The 15,070-nt window shown below is 41.7% G+C and overlaps 1 protein-coding gene across 6 annotated transcripts in view; it reads left to right on the top strand.

Moving 5' to 3' along the window:
- Positions 1–15,070, top strand: part of LOC140901775 (uncharacterized) — a 259,709-nt gene that overhangs the window by 22,538 nt on the left and 222,101 nt on the right. For 3 of the 6 annotated variants that reach the window (XM_073321257.2, XM_078849897.1, XM_078849898.1), the window contains one exon: positions 2,418–2,570. The exons of the other annotated variants lie outside the window; for them this stretch is intronic. In XM_073321257.2, the coding sequence (XP_073177358.1) occupies positions 2,418–2,570 (153 nt within the window). The remainder of the gene's footprint in view (positions 1–2,417; positions 2,571–15,070) is intronic. 6 annotated transcript variants of the gene reach the window in all.

A 15,070-nucleotide genomic window follows, 5' to 3' on the forward strand; every position in this document is an offset into this window, starting at 1 on the left:
AATCTCCTCCATGGCAAGAAGCAGAAAATTATCCCTCTTTTGCACACCAGACAACTGATAGATACAAGGGTTAAGTGATTTGCCAAAGATTACACAGTAGGTCAGTGGCAGAAGAGACTCCTAGATCATCTGATACTTTGTCAAATACCTTAACTCATGGGAAGAGAAAATGCTTGTATGGTTATGTCATAAAACAAAAAATGAACTGATAAAAAAAATTAGACAAAAAGGTGGATCTGGTGGATTATACAGTGTAATTCAATTTGCCTGCATTTGTTGATCCACGGTTGGATAGGTAGATTTTTTTCTGTAGCTGCATCGCTGGCAGCCCAATAAAAGCTGGCTCATAGTTTGTCATTACCTTTGATGGCTACTGAATGACCATACCTGGGAGTTAACTCTCTTGTATGGTCTTCCCATAATGATAAAGTGGTTCTTTTAAGAATTCGATGACTTGCCAAAAATCTATTATTGCACAAGTCTACAGCCCTTTCCAAAATAATTTATAGGACAACTGTGCTATGAGTGACTAAAAAGCACAAGAAAGACTCTCATTTAATACCAGCTGTCCAATCCATTTTACCGGTCTGTGCATTTTACCGGTCTGTGCATTTTTAATGTGCCCATCACCGTAGTATAGAGATGTCATAGATATAAGAGCAGCATTTATTTTCTTTTAAAGAACCATATTCTCCACCCCTCCTATTTTCAATGCCGCTGTCTTCCATGGGTAGTTTTTGTGTGCTTGTCTCCACCACACGTTCTGCTGGACAGCCTGCAGCCAGCTTGCACAAGACAGATGTGTCTAACCTTGCTCTCTGAAAATGGCGAACAAGAGTTAGATTCAGCCTGAACTCTGGTGAAGAGGAACTCCACAACCAAGAGCCTGACACCAAGAATGTCTAGTTCCCCTGACTTCGTGTTTCGCTCTGGGCTCTATCTGCCCTCATGTGATGAGCTGTGTTAGGTCTTGTGCATGTTTTTGTTGGTATAACCTAGGGTGTGAATTTCATCTGATTATATCTATATGTTACTTGGGAAGGAATTTAAGCTAAACCAAAAAAAGCCTAATTGTTTTCATTATTAATATAGATGAACTTTCCATGCAAGTATTAACAAACCTTATTCGTAACCCACATTTGTTACTTTTGAAAGGTCTGTTTATGTTTGGTCTACCTCTTATCATTATCAGCATATTAATTTTGTTCCATTTCCCCAACTGGTAACCAGAGGTTATAAAATCTACATCCCCTCCACCTCCTGATTGAGAGAATTTCCCATCCTTTATTTTTCCATCTCACTAATGTTGGAAGAATCTGTCCTTTTCCAAAACAGAGTTATTACAAATCTGGCTGTTACTAGTAAGTGCTATTAATGGGTCTTTCCTCAGGTCTGTCACCTCCTCTGGACCGTCAGCTAACAGAACTGCAATGGGTTGTATGTGTGTAGCTTAACTTTAGTTTACTTGAAAATTCTATTTGTTGTTTTCCACCAATATACTATTATCTTAGGGCATTTTCACCATATGTGCGGAAAGGTCCCTATTCCTCCACATCCTCTCTTTTTTTTATATATTTTCCTTAGCTTGAATGGAGCGAAGTACGATTGATAAAGTACTATGCTCTTATACCGGAAAAAGTGTGTCCATATGGGGATTTTCCTGGTATAACTTCTATTATCAACAAGGCCTAAGCAGGATTAGATCGACAATCCTTAGTACAAAGGGAGAGTGATTGTCTAGTGGTTACAGCAGGAAGTAGTCATGATTGGGTTAGCTAGGTTACCCAGAGTATTATGGGATGAAGATATGCTCCACCCTTCCCTTACTTCCTGTTTAATCAGTCGGAAATTTCCCCCCACACACACACTGTTGTGATGCGGTCAGATAAAGCAGCATGTTCCCAGGTGATTTGTTATTTTTGTTGCACTGAGCTGTCTCTTTACAAAAGCCAGGATTTTGGATTCTTGCTTTCCAACTTCAGCTCTGCCTTTTAAATTGCCTTGGGGCAAATCGCTTCTGCCCAGATTGTCATTAGTAGCCTCGGTTGTTGGGTGCCCAGCTTTAGACACCTGTGGATTGCCTCTCAGAGGTGCTGGCTACACGCATCGCTCTGTGTCTTTAATTAGCTTTGATTAGCAGGCCCAAGGAGTCCTATACTGGACACCCAACAAAGGAGGCTCCCAACATTTGAGGTGATTTTAAAAGATATTTCCTTTCGTTTCCCCCACATTTTCCATCTTCAAAAGGTGATATGAAGACTTCAATCTCCCCCACAGTGGTGTTTGTAAGGCTGAAAAATTTACCGCTAGCCATTTGTAAGGGGCAGCATGTAGCTGTGATCACCCAGATGCTGACCAGGGAATGAACTGTGACTCAAAAAGCCCCATTTTGGTCTGTGATTCCTCCTTTGCTCCAGGGGAACAGTGAGCTGCATCCATGTACAGCACTCCTCTGTACGAGCTCAGCTGTGCCGACCAGCAAGTGGGAAGATGGGAGTCCACTGCCCATCCATCAGCATGGAGAGGCTGGCAAAGGCTAGTCTTTCTTCCCCAGCCATTCTGGGATGCAGGTAAGCTATGCAGGGCAGAAGGGCATGCATTACACCTCCTCTTACTCTGCTGTGCTGGCAGTAGGGTGAGTCACAATCTTGCCCTGAGTAATTATAAAAACTCTTTGAGATCCTTGCACTCTACCAATGGTGAATATTATTGTTTCAGATATCATACAGTATGATAATTGTTCCCCACCTTGAGCTCTCCTTCAAGCTTAATGCATAAAAAGATGACAGCCCTGCTTTCTAGTCATGAGCTGTAATTTTTTGAAGTGGTCTCTCCCCATTCTAGCTCTTTATATCAGATGGTACCAGAGTTCCACGTTTTCTAAAGAGAGCCCCCAGTCACGAAGTTTGGGTCCTCTGGCATTGTATCTAAATGTGGTCTCCCCCATCTTCCAGGATGGTGTGACAGGGCTCACTGACGGCTAGCGGTGCCTCCTGTAGGCCGCCTGGGAATTAGCTCTGCCAGACATTGCACTCCCCCTCCAGCAGTATCTTCCCCTGTGCTGTCTCACCCTGTGGCCCCTCACAGTCAAGGGACTGCAGTCACCTCTTTGTCACTTAGCCCTCTGGCCAGGTCACTGATGTCCTTCCCTTCCGGGGAAGGCAAAGTCCTTCCAGACCTGCTGTCTGGCTAACATCTCCAGTGCCCTTGCCACTGGCTGGTAGGGGACCCCAGGCCCACCCGCTACACTGGGTTCCAGCCCAGGGACCCTGTAACAAGCAGCCAAAGTCTCTGCAAAGTCCTATACCTTGCTGCTGTTTCCCTGGGCTTCTTCCTACTTATCTGGCTTCCCCTCTCTCTGGGTTTGCAAGCCTCCCAACTGACTCACTCCACTCAGGGAGTGGCTGCAGGCTACTACCCTGGCATGCCAGCACAGCAACACCCCCTGGTCTGTAGCCAGCTTCCCAGCTTTAGAGGCCCCACCTCTTCCTGCACAGGTGAGCCTGCATGCAATCAATTAGTTCCCTGCTCCCTGGCTCCTCCTCTAGGTGTACCCTGGGAAATTAATTGGCCGGCTTGGCCATCTTGACCCCTTCCAATCCTGTGTGGGGTGGACACCCCACCATGGGTGGTCAGATGAAGGGAAAAATTCTCTGCAAGAATGAGTAGTCAAAACTCCATTGAGGTCAATGGGTCTGTGCTCATTTATGCCAGCAGTCAATTTGGCCTGGTGCATTCTGGACTGATATGAGCCGTTTTTGAGGAAGAGAGAACAAATCATAACATCTGGAAGTGGACCAGACCTGAATTTCATAGGAGTTCAGATATGCTGTTTGGGTTTGGACCCATTTCTTATACGAAACAAATTATATATTTCCACGTCTTTTTCTCTGTATCAAACCCGCTCGTTTGAACACAGGATCAATCATGAATATTTTCATTTTCATAACAGAACGGATCCAATAGCTCCTAAAAATTAAAAACCCACCTACCATAATTGCTTTCTTTTTGAGCTCCTTGCAGTAGGTCCCAGTAGTTTAAATAAACATTGCATGAGTTTTGCAGCTCATAAAGACTAGAGGTGGCATTCTTTGTTTTGGTTTCTGGGATCCCAGTGTCAAACTTGTCTTCTTTGTTGGAAGATTAATAGAAGTTTGGGTTTGGCAAGGAATCATGATATGAGAAAGGACATCACTTAGCAGATACTTAAAGTGCGGTCAGGCTCTGAAAATTGACTCTTAGAAATGACATTGTGGTTTTCCATATTTATTTTCTCTCCATGACTTCAAGAAACAATCTGCTGAGTTAACAGATCTAAAGGTGATTTGTCAAACTGCCACCCTTACAAACTCAGTCTGGGGTCTGAAACCCCAACCTTCTTTTTTGGTGCCTCTTCCATTGTCATCAGTAAGAGGAATTCCACAATCTGAATTGAGTTGACAATTTTGTTGATAGACGCACGAGGCAGAGTAGACTCCAGCGTGCACTCCCACAGCTGCATTGGCTCTTCAGGGCTATCAAGAGTAACAACTTGTTTGGGTCATTGGCAGAGGTAACGCAAAGACACCCAGGGAGAAAACTGTAAAGTAGGGCTAGGATAGGACATTGGTAAAGACAGTGGCCTGATACTTGGTTCAATTCCCAGCTCTATGACAGACTTCAGTATGACCTTACAAAATCATTACCGCTCTCTGTGCCTCAGTTCCATCACTGTGAAGTGGAAGAATATTTCCTTATGGTCACCTTTTGCCTACCTTCTCTTTCTACATATATGTACAGCGCCTAGCACGATCGGGGCTCCAATCTCAGCAGATATTATAATACATGGGTACAGGAGTGGATTTACTATGAAACAAACTATGTGATAGCACGGGGCCCCCAACGACAGGGCGGGGGCCCAAAATGCAGGACAAATATCTGACTAGCTGCCCCTGAGTCCTGGCCGGCGGCGCAGCAGGGCTCAGGAATATGAAGGAAAAAAGAATGAAAAACGGGGCAGGGGGGAGATAAGAGGGAATGTTCCTTTTCTTGGCTGGGTTTCCAAGGGGGGAGCCTGAAAATGAAGCTGCGCACAGGGCCCCACTAACTCTAAATCCGCCACTGTATGGGTAAGTTCCCCAGAGGCTAAGGTGGAGGAAGCTCCAGTCCCAAGCAGTGGCACCGAAGGACCGCTACGTCAGCAGTAGCCTCCTTTGCTCCTTCGGCCGTGACTGGTGGATCTATGCAGCAGTGGCCCCAACAGCCTCTTCTCTTTCTCCAGCTTACCCTGTGTGAATCTACCTTGTCCAGGTGGGCTTCACACCACACATGGGCATGGCTCTGCCGCATCCATACCGGCTCTCCAGAGTCCCCACCTTCAGGCCCTCAGCTAATGCATCTGGTGTTCTCATGAGGCTTGGAAGAGTGGAACATTATATATATATATATATATATATGGGGCGGGGGAGCAGAATTCCACCCCCCCATTTTAAAGCTCGGTAGATTCTTGAATTCTGTACATTAAATGTATCTTTGAAGCTACTTGAATATTTCTGAAACAAAGACGTGTAGTGAAAACAAAGATAAAACCTCTAGGCAAATGGCATCTGGAATTACAAGAGACAGACAGACACATACGACACACTACTGTAATTTTAATTGCCTGCAAGCTAACCCCCTTTTCCCCCCACTGTCTTTCTCCTTCCCCCCCCCCGCCCCTTCTCTCTTCCCTCCCTCCTATTCCTCCTCCCCCCCCCCCATGCGAGTTAATCTGTTGGCTACATTCTCAGCTTTTCTTTTGCTTCTGGTTTCATTTTCAGATGACAAAATTCAAGGCACACAGCTCTGCTGTCTGGTTGCCACAGCAACGGCAGCCTATTATCGTACCTTGTCATTCATCAAGAAAGAATTGCACTTGACAGAGATAGACCAAAATGCTTGCAGTTTGCAGCATTAAAAAAAAAGAGAGAGAGAGAGAAAGAAAGAAAAAAACTGTTTTCTTTTCTTCCAAGTGTGTAAAAGGCCTTTAATGCCTGTTTAGTTACATGTTATATTTAACATTGCTTATTACACGCAGTGGTGATTGTCAATACTTATAGAAATAGATCTTTCCTCTTCAAAAATATATTTCAGTAAATTTCACAGATCTGTCTTACTTCATTCTTTCAAGTCTCCCCCTCAGCCCTGATGCAGAATATAAAAGGAAATGGTTAAATGATACCTGTTTTGCATGTTGAATTCTGAGTGACCACACAAATGCTGCTTTTCTGCTTAATTATGCCTTGTGTTGGTTAGCCTTCTTTCTCTCCTTCTAATACTCAAAAATAATTAGCAGGATACATAATTGAATTTTATCTTGAATTGATTTAATTCTTCAAGTGCGTGATGCCTGTGGAATATAGGAGCGTGGAAAGAAAATACGTGTGCATGTGTTTATATATAATATATGTGTCGGTGGAGATTGCTCTGAGCATCAAATCTGTAATCACCCTTTCTAAAGTTGGACCAGTCCCAAATTCATTGTTCTTCAAAGGCAGGAAAAGGTAATTACGTGTTGTTTTGCCTACCTCATCTTTGCCATTTGAATTAACCCAAATTAATTCCTGAAATATGTAGCCCAATACCTTTTTGTTACTGAATGCAACTTATATGTTGAAAGTCCTAGAATTATTATTTTTAAGTCTGACTATATTCCTACTAACTGTATGGTGGGTTCAATATCTGTAATAGGGTTTGCTATTTTTAAAAAGGTTTTGAACCAGAGTGTTCTCTTACATTGGTCAATTTGCTTGTTAAAGGTGGGATATGTTGTAAAATACTTGTATTGGCCATGTAGTATTTTAAGTACATATCCTCTTTGCTTGAGTTTTGAATCTCGGATTGTTGAATCTTTGTCCCAGAGATCAGAAAAAGAGGAAAGAGAGATAGTAAAGGAGGAAGATAGAGTGCACTTAAAAAAAAAAATCCTTGCACAGATTCTCCTGTGAGCTCTGTTTATTTTCAATAAGTGTTATAATCAGCCTTCAGGTCTGAGGTGCCATGAGCTTTTGAAGATCACTTTCTGCTCCCCACCAAAAAAGAAATCTGCGTGCTGCTCTCTTTTGATATTAAAGCCTTTTCCCTACACCAGCTCCCACATGGGTAAGGGATACAAAGGAAAAGTACACAGTTGTGATTGCCCAAAATCAAATGCAGATCTTTTCATTAGAGAGGTGCTCAGTGCATGCTAGCTGGGAAATTCTCCAGAGGACACATTCTTACCATTTCAAATTTACAAACCTAGGACACTTCTTGACATGGATCTCAAATTTATTTGCAGCCCCAAAACAAAAAAAGGCAGAGAGAATGAGATGCACTTAAATGGTTAGTTCCTAGAGCCACTTCTGAACTTTTTAGTTTAATATTGCCACAACACCAGTGTTCATTTCCTGTTCAACTTCAGCCCTACCTTTTGATTTTTAAATCTCCCTTAGGCTAGTGGTTTCAGCAGACAAAGAAATGAACAGGCAGAAACAATTAAACTAGCAGATACAGTGAAAACCAACACCACAGCACTTTCACAGAAATTGCAGCATATGAACGAATTCTGTCATGGATTTGATGTTCTAGCAGTCAGTCTTACCCTTACTGGTTTTTCCAGCCTTCCTTTTGGCTAGAGGAATTCTGTTTTCCCTTAGGACCTCATAAATACATACAGGCACTGAAAATATTTTATGTGTATATTAATATTACATGATAAACTTGGGGGAGAAGAGAAAAATCCTAAATCTAGATCTTCTTAATTGCAAAATGGCTCCTAAAACCCTTTTTAAATGTCCACATATGTCTTGAAGAAAAATTGGAATTTGGAATGTTTATACAGCCCTGCACAGTGCAAGTTAGCTATCCTTTAAATTAGTGATTCAAGTTGGTTTACAGCCTGAAAAGTCTGTAACAAGACACAAGTGTTATCTGTTAAGAAAGAAATGGATTTTTTTTATTGTCTGTATGTCTGTGCTATTAGACAGAGTGGCAGCCAAAATGCCAGCTATAAAAGCACTTTCAGTAGGAGGGGGAGGCTACTGGGCATTAACAAAGAAATAATTAACTCACCCAAAAACTAGCCTTTATCCATCACTGCTTTAGACTATTTATTTATCTTGCCCAAGTATTTATGTATCTGTTGATCAACTCCTTCAACACTTAGGGAAAAATTCCATTGAAGTCAACACATAGCTCTTTTATAGTACTTTTCATCCATAGATCTCAAAGCACTTTACAAAGAAGGTTAGTGCCATTATCCCCCATTTTACAGATGGAGAAACTGAGGCACAAACAGGTAAAGTGATCACACAGCGGACCGGTGACAGAGCTGAGTCAAAGTCCAGTGCTCTTATCTATGTTACTGGGTATTCTTAATTCTACATTTTGATATGTGTGCAGAAAAGTTGTCCTAACCATGCAGCTGGTAATGTTCATAGATTCACAGATGTTTTTAAGGCCAGAAGGGACTACTACGATTATCTAGTCTGACCTCCTGCACAACCCAGGCCAGAGAACCTCACCTACCATCCAATGCTGTGGCAGCCACTTTAGTTTTATTTGAACTCTGGCATATGGGAGATGGTTGATTCTCCGAAGTCAAGCTTTGAGAGCACATTTGGCCCTTCTTCCAGCTTTGAAGTCAGCCTTGATCTATGAAAACGGTTCCAGTTGCAGATATGCTTTATAAGGGTCCGACTCAATAAAAAGCCAGTCCTGTTCTGGCAGCGTGGCGGTCCCATGCAAGCCTCTAGAAATGGACTTTCCAGGCGAGGAAAGCTGTTACAAGAACTGAGCTGAGGTTGCACTGGGTGAGAGTCAGATGGAGTTTTACTGAATCCAGCCGCCGCTGTCGGCACAATAAACCACCTCTTGTAAACCGAAACCTTTTGGGCTGGTTTTCTTTCTGCATTTTAGTGCATTTAGGTGGGTTTATTTATTTATCTCCCCTCCCCCTCCCTCTCCCCCCCCAGCTGTCGTGAAAATTTGAAGGCTGCTGTTAGTAAACTTAAAACACTATATATAAAACCACAGCATGATGTGAGCTTACCTGCAGTTCAAAGGAGATGGGAGGTGACAGTGGTACTTGAGTGTGTCTGAAATTAAAATGTCATGGCCCTGATTCTGACCTTTACTCATGATGAGTAACATCTTACTCCATGAGTAATCACTTTGAAATTCCTAAAGCTACTCTGAGTAAGGTGCTACTATAGGATTACTCACAGGGGGATTATCCCATTCTGATCCCTTTTCTCATGCTATACAGAACCTTTCTCTGCACATAGTCCCATTAATTTCAATGGGACTACTTATAGAATAAACTACTATTCAGTGTGAGTTAGGGGTGTCAGAATTTGGATCCGACTATAGTATGATTCATCTCAATTCAGTGTTTCACAATCAGGGTCTTAAGAATTGATCCATTGAATTTTGCTGCAGGAAGGACTTTGGGATTTGGCCCAATGATAATATTTCACATTCACATAGCACTTTCAATCTGACCAGATGTCAAAGCACTTTAATAAAATGAATTTTTTTTTTTATGAGCACAAGTTGGGTGGAAACAAGGCAGCGATGAAGCTGGTGGGCCGAGGAAGCAACGGGCATTACAGAAATGATCTCTCCTCCACCACTGAGTAAGTAGCCTACCAGTCCCCTTTGGCCAAAAAAGTTGTAAATGTAGGGCTGGGTTTGGATCCCAAATAGCTCCTAGATTCTTAGGTTGCATTAGTGGCTAGAGTTAGCTTTTTTTTTAAAGGGGAATGTGGCCATTTCTCTCTGACATGCATACCATGCCTTGGTGACCTGAAGACTGGATAGCAGCGATGGCTCTGCATGGGGTTAACCTTGAAGACCACTGAGCAGCTACAGCTCATGCAAAATGTGGCTGCCTACTTGCTTGCTGGAGTTAGCCAGAAGGCACATCTCATTCCAGTTTCCTAAAGACAGCACTGGCTCCATAGTTACTCCAAATCAAAGTACTTTCTCTGGGTATTTAGCTGGGTCCTGGATGCTTGAGGGAGCCTATCCCTATAGGCCCTGTATGGTGGCTGAGGTCAGCTGGGACACTTTTGATGACAGTTCCCCAGATATATTAACCCAGGAACTGTCAGCAAAAGTGTCCCAGCTGACCTCAGCCACCATGGAGGATACTGTCAGTGCAAGTCCCCTAATTAATTCACTTCAATCCTGGTCCACCAGAGCCTGAGTTCAAGATAGCCTTTTCTAAAAAAAAAAAAACCTCAGACTTGTGCTTGAGGAGAGCATTTGTGGGATTAGTGTATATTTTGTTGGTAGGTAAACTCTGTTAAAATCTAGGAGAGGCTTTTTCACACCATGCATAATTAATCTGTGGAACTCATTGCCCCAAGACGTCACTGAAGACAAAAGATCAACAGCATTCAAAAAGGGTTATGCATTATATAAATAATAAGAACCTCCACAGCTACATAAGAGTTTAAAGCTTCAGTTTTGACTTGCACAGTCTTTAATGACATAGGACCACCCTAGATGAGATACCAGCTTTCCCCCCATGCAATGCTGCACAGCTGAGGTCAGCACAGGCCCTTGGTTTAACAAAGAGGGAAGTGCTAGTCGGGCATTCTCTGTGAGGTCCTTTGAATTGGGAACTCATTGGTCCAAAATAGCCCTAACCCCTTGACAGTTAGGGATGCAAAGCTCATTGATTCTCCCTAGCTTTGGGGAGGGAGGAGACAGGAGGGAGCTGAGCAGTGATGATAGTGAGGAGAGGTGGTGCTGCTTATTTTCTATTTGGTCACTGCGGGTTGGGTTTGAGATGAGGTTAAATGAGTGGATTTGTAATTCATCAGAATTTTTGGCAAGGGAAGGTAGCTAGGGCCCGGAATGGATATTCGTAGTGGATATTTCTGCATTAAATAAAATAAAATGGGCTACAGATATGTAATGGCTTTAAATCCTGCAAGCATGAGGCTCTAAACCAATCCCTGCATGCTTGGCGTTAGGAAAACCCATTCCCTAAGGGCAGATTATTCCATTATTGTCCATTATGGTAGTCTCTTGCTCCTCCCTCTGAAGCAACTGGTGCTGGCCAGTGCCAATGACAGGAGATGGACCATTGGTTTGATTGGATACGGCAAGGCTTGTGTTCCAAAGTCTTCTGGGTTATTTTTTTCAAAACTGTACAGCATCGGAGCGGGGCCCCTCGTTTAAATTAAATAAATAATTGTATGTCTGTCTTAATCACTTCATCAAACACTAAGAAATACAATGGGATGCATATTCCAATCTCTGTCAGTGACTCATTGTGTGACTCTGGAGTCAAATCCCGTAAGTCAACCTTAAATTTAAAAACTATGTCTAGTAATGATCAAGTCAGGTACTCAAAAATTAAGGCACACAGATTAATGGACAGTGTGAAATTTTTGACCTGAGCCTTAACTGAGCCTAAGTTAATACACGCATAAAATGGGTCTTTTTTTTTCTGCTTTACCATTCCTCACAGATGGGTGCAAGGCTCATTTGAATTCATGCTCATAAACATTTACAATTAACTGAACCCTATTTTTATACTGGGGCAAATCAACCCACCACATTCAAACACCCTCAGATTTTTGGAAAGTTTGCTTTGCAGTTTGGAGCCAGATCCAAATGTCATGGGTCAGGAATCAGTTTACTAATTAGATGCAAAACTATTTCCAGACAAAATATCTGCAAAATTTTAATGAGGCACCAGAGTGGGTTGTTGTGGTCTCTCTGTCTCTTTCTGTTTTATAGGTATCAGTCAAACCTGTTAAACAGTAAGTACCTTTTTGTTTCATCATCATCATCAAAGCATTTTGGCAGCTATTCCAACTGGATTTCAGAGCTTCTCCATCTTTTCCTCAAATTCCTGTTCTCACTTTATTGTTGTGTTAAAAGCCTATATCTGATTCCTCCTAGAAGGACTCTATTAGCTCCCAGAAAGAAGATGCCTGATCAGAAGAGGCAGCTGGTTAGACCCACTAGTAACTGCTGGATTACCACACGCTATACACTTACTTTAAAAAGATCCTACTGAAAAAGCGACACAAGAGACAGAACTTGCAGGCTTCAAAAGTGAACAACCGAGAGAATGAAAAGCCCTTCACTGTCTTCTATACTCTTTTTGTTTGTTTCAACCTGACTACATTAAGCACCTCTGCATTATATTAACATGTTCTTGACTAGGAGTGGGATTTTTCAGAATAGCCTCCGGGAGTTACGTGCCAATGGGAACTGAGTGTCTAACTCCTTTAGGCTTATTTTAAAACCCCAGACTTCAACTACTGTATTAATTTTCTGACTTTTGATTTTTGTTGCAATTTGGGAGTTAAATGAAAAAATCTGGAAAAAAGTCAACTTAAGTTTGGTATGGTTTTTGACCAGTTCTGTTATTGATAAATGTTTCTCTATGCAACCCAAAGAAAGAGTAGCCATAACTGCTGTTGTAAATGCCCTTGTTTCGTCCTGTCTGCAGTTTTAATTTTCAGGACATAGTGGGCTGCTGATCTTGGTCCTGTAGTTTTGCCCTCACAGATACCTGCAGGTGGACTTTGTACTACTTAGATGTCTATGCATTATTGCCAACCTCCGGCCTTCCAAAACGGTGAGATTATCTTAAAACTCATGAGATTTTTTTTTTAAATATACATTTTGGATTTGCTTTATTTGCCTTATAGTTTTAGAATATTTAGGTTACACTTGGGTCACATTTTCAACCTTTACTCTGCAACCATAAGAGCTAGAAATTTTTTTTTTAAATAAAAGATGAGATTATCACATAATTACTTGATTCCAGGAGCTGGATTTCAAGAAAAACACCAAATATTGTCAGACTCATGATAAGATCAAGAGACTTGGCAACACTGTCTATGGTATCAGATAATTAGACATCTAGGGACTATAAAATGTGTCTACAGAATTACATCCAAGGACTTGAGTCCACAATTATTTGTGGTTGCACGAATGCTGATGCTAAATAGGAGGCCAAGTTGAGGCCCATCTGATGATCAGGGTATTGGATATTTTTGCCATATAGATGTATGTTTTTGTAACATCAGAAGTGAATTGTTTTGCAAGATTTTTGGTATTATTATTATTGAAATATAAAACAATAAAACTATGTTTTGTTTACCTTCACAAATCTCCTTGGTCTTGTTTTTGGGCTTGGCCATTTAAATTGTATTTATATTAAGGTAGCATCTACAGATTAAAGCCCCCTTGCAATATGCATAATATAGACATAAAGTAAAAGACAGTTCCTGCCTTAAAGCATTTACAGTCGATCTGCAAGGAAGGGGGATGGGATGCATGTGCCTACATAAGCCTCATTGCTCTCCAGTGCATGGCTGCAGGAACCCTTCATGTGAAGTGTGTTGCAGTATTAAGGCTGTAAAAAAACAGGGTGAAATACCAAAGTCCTTACCTATAATTTACTTAAGCAAAATTCCCATTGATTTCAGTGGGCATTTAAATGAGCAAGGACATCAGGATTTGGCCCATGATCAAGTTCAGATTTTGTGAGTGAGAATCAAAAGCCACTATCAAATCAGTGTCTTAAGCAAAAAACAAAACAAACAAAACCCAAATGCTTGATGTTTTAAAATGGAAAATACATGGAACAATAAATATTTTTCTCCAAGATGACAGGTATGCTTTCCCCCCTGCTCCTCCCACACACAAGTGCAACAGCAGAATAGTTACAGCACAGATGGATTTTGACACTGCCCACCCCTCAGGGCAGAATAATTTTTCCTTCCAGTTCAGGAAAAAAAGGACATTCTGTGGAATAAACAGATTTCTCTAAAGAAATCCTGCACCCAGGGCAAAGTCCCTATTGATTGCAAGGAATGCAGGATCAGCCCTCACCTCTTACATATCTAGAAAAACACTGACTTCACATCTTTTTTTTATTTTGCCTTTAAAAATACCTGTTAATTAACAAGTGCTATTAAAAGCACATGTGATTTATTAAGAAAGAATTTACCCTGCAGGGCTTGGGAAGGCTTTAGATTGATTGTTCATTATAGGCCAAATCCCAAGAGGTTCTGAGCACCCACAGTTCAGTGTTCACTCAGTGCATAAGGTGCTTGCAAAAGATTTGCTTTATTCTGTGTCTGGTTTCAGCTGGCCGAGTACCACAACAATAGCTTTGCAGCACCCCGTCCTCACTGTCTGGGGAAGCTCAGCCCTTAAAGGCACTGCCCCCTGTTGCCACACACAGTTTCACCAGGAATCCTATTGGCATTATTTGCATAAATAGAGTCTACTCACATGATTAACAGGATCAGGCAGGCAGGTAAAATACCCAATGAAATCAGTTGAAGTTTTGTCTAAGGGTGGACTAAGGGCCCATTGTGAATATCTAATTGGTCAGTGGGTCTGACCTCAGAGGTGCTCCAGCTAAAGTCAAAGTTACTAAGCAATCCTGAAACGCAAACCATCCAACAGCTGTGGTAGCAGGGAGAATTGGTCACTTGCATATCAAACTAAAAAGGGGCCAGGTTCTGATCTTAGTTATGCTGATGGCAATCCATTGCCTATAAGAGTGGTACACTGTTATAATAAGCATCGAGAAGATGATGTGAAATTTTCTTTATCTGCCCATTTTTGGTTAATAAAGAGGTGAACAGTGCCAAAAGTTGCCTCAAACCCTGCCAATTAATAATTGGTGGTGTCACAAAACAGTCCGAACTTTCCCCACCCCAGAAATCTTGCATATCGTCACGCGGGCTGAGCTTACTGTGCTTATTGTGCCTGTAAACCCACAGCTCAGCTGAAGCACTGAACGAAAAACCCAGAGAAGTCATTTTTCCCCATGTATGCCCAGACCGTTTTTTCCTTCTTAGTTTTTTTAACCCCAAATAGCCTGTACAGAAAAAAAATGACTATGTCAACCATAGAAAGAGGAGATGTATTAAGGAAATGCTTTTAAACATAAGCGTATGAGATAATGAAACTGGCTACTAGGATAAGCTTATTTATTGGGTTTGTTATGTCGCAAATGTAACAAAAGTAAAGTGTCTGAACAACTCCATGTGTGGTTCTTTCACACTCTTTGATCACACAATTC

This window comes from Lepidochelys kempii, chromosome 22, assembly GCF_965140285.1.
Source record: "Lepidochelys kempii isolate rLepKem1 chromosome 22, rLepKem1.hap1, whole genome shotgun sequence".
NCBI classification, from domain to species: Eukaryota; Metazoa; Chordata; order Testudines; family Cheloniidae; genus Lepidochelys; species Lepidochelys kempii.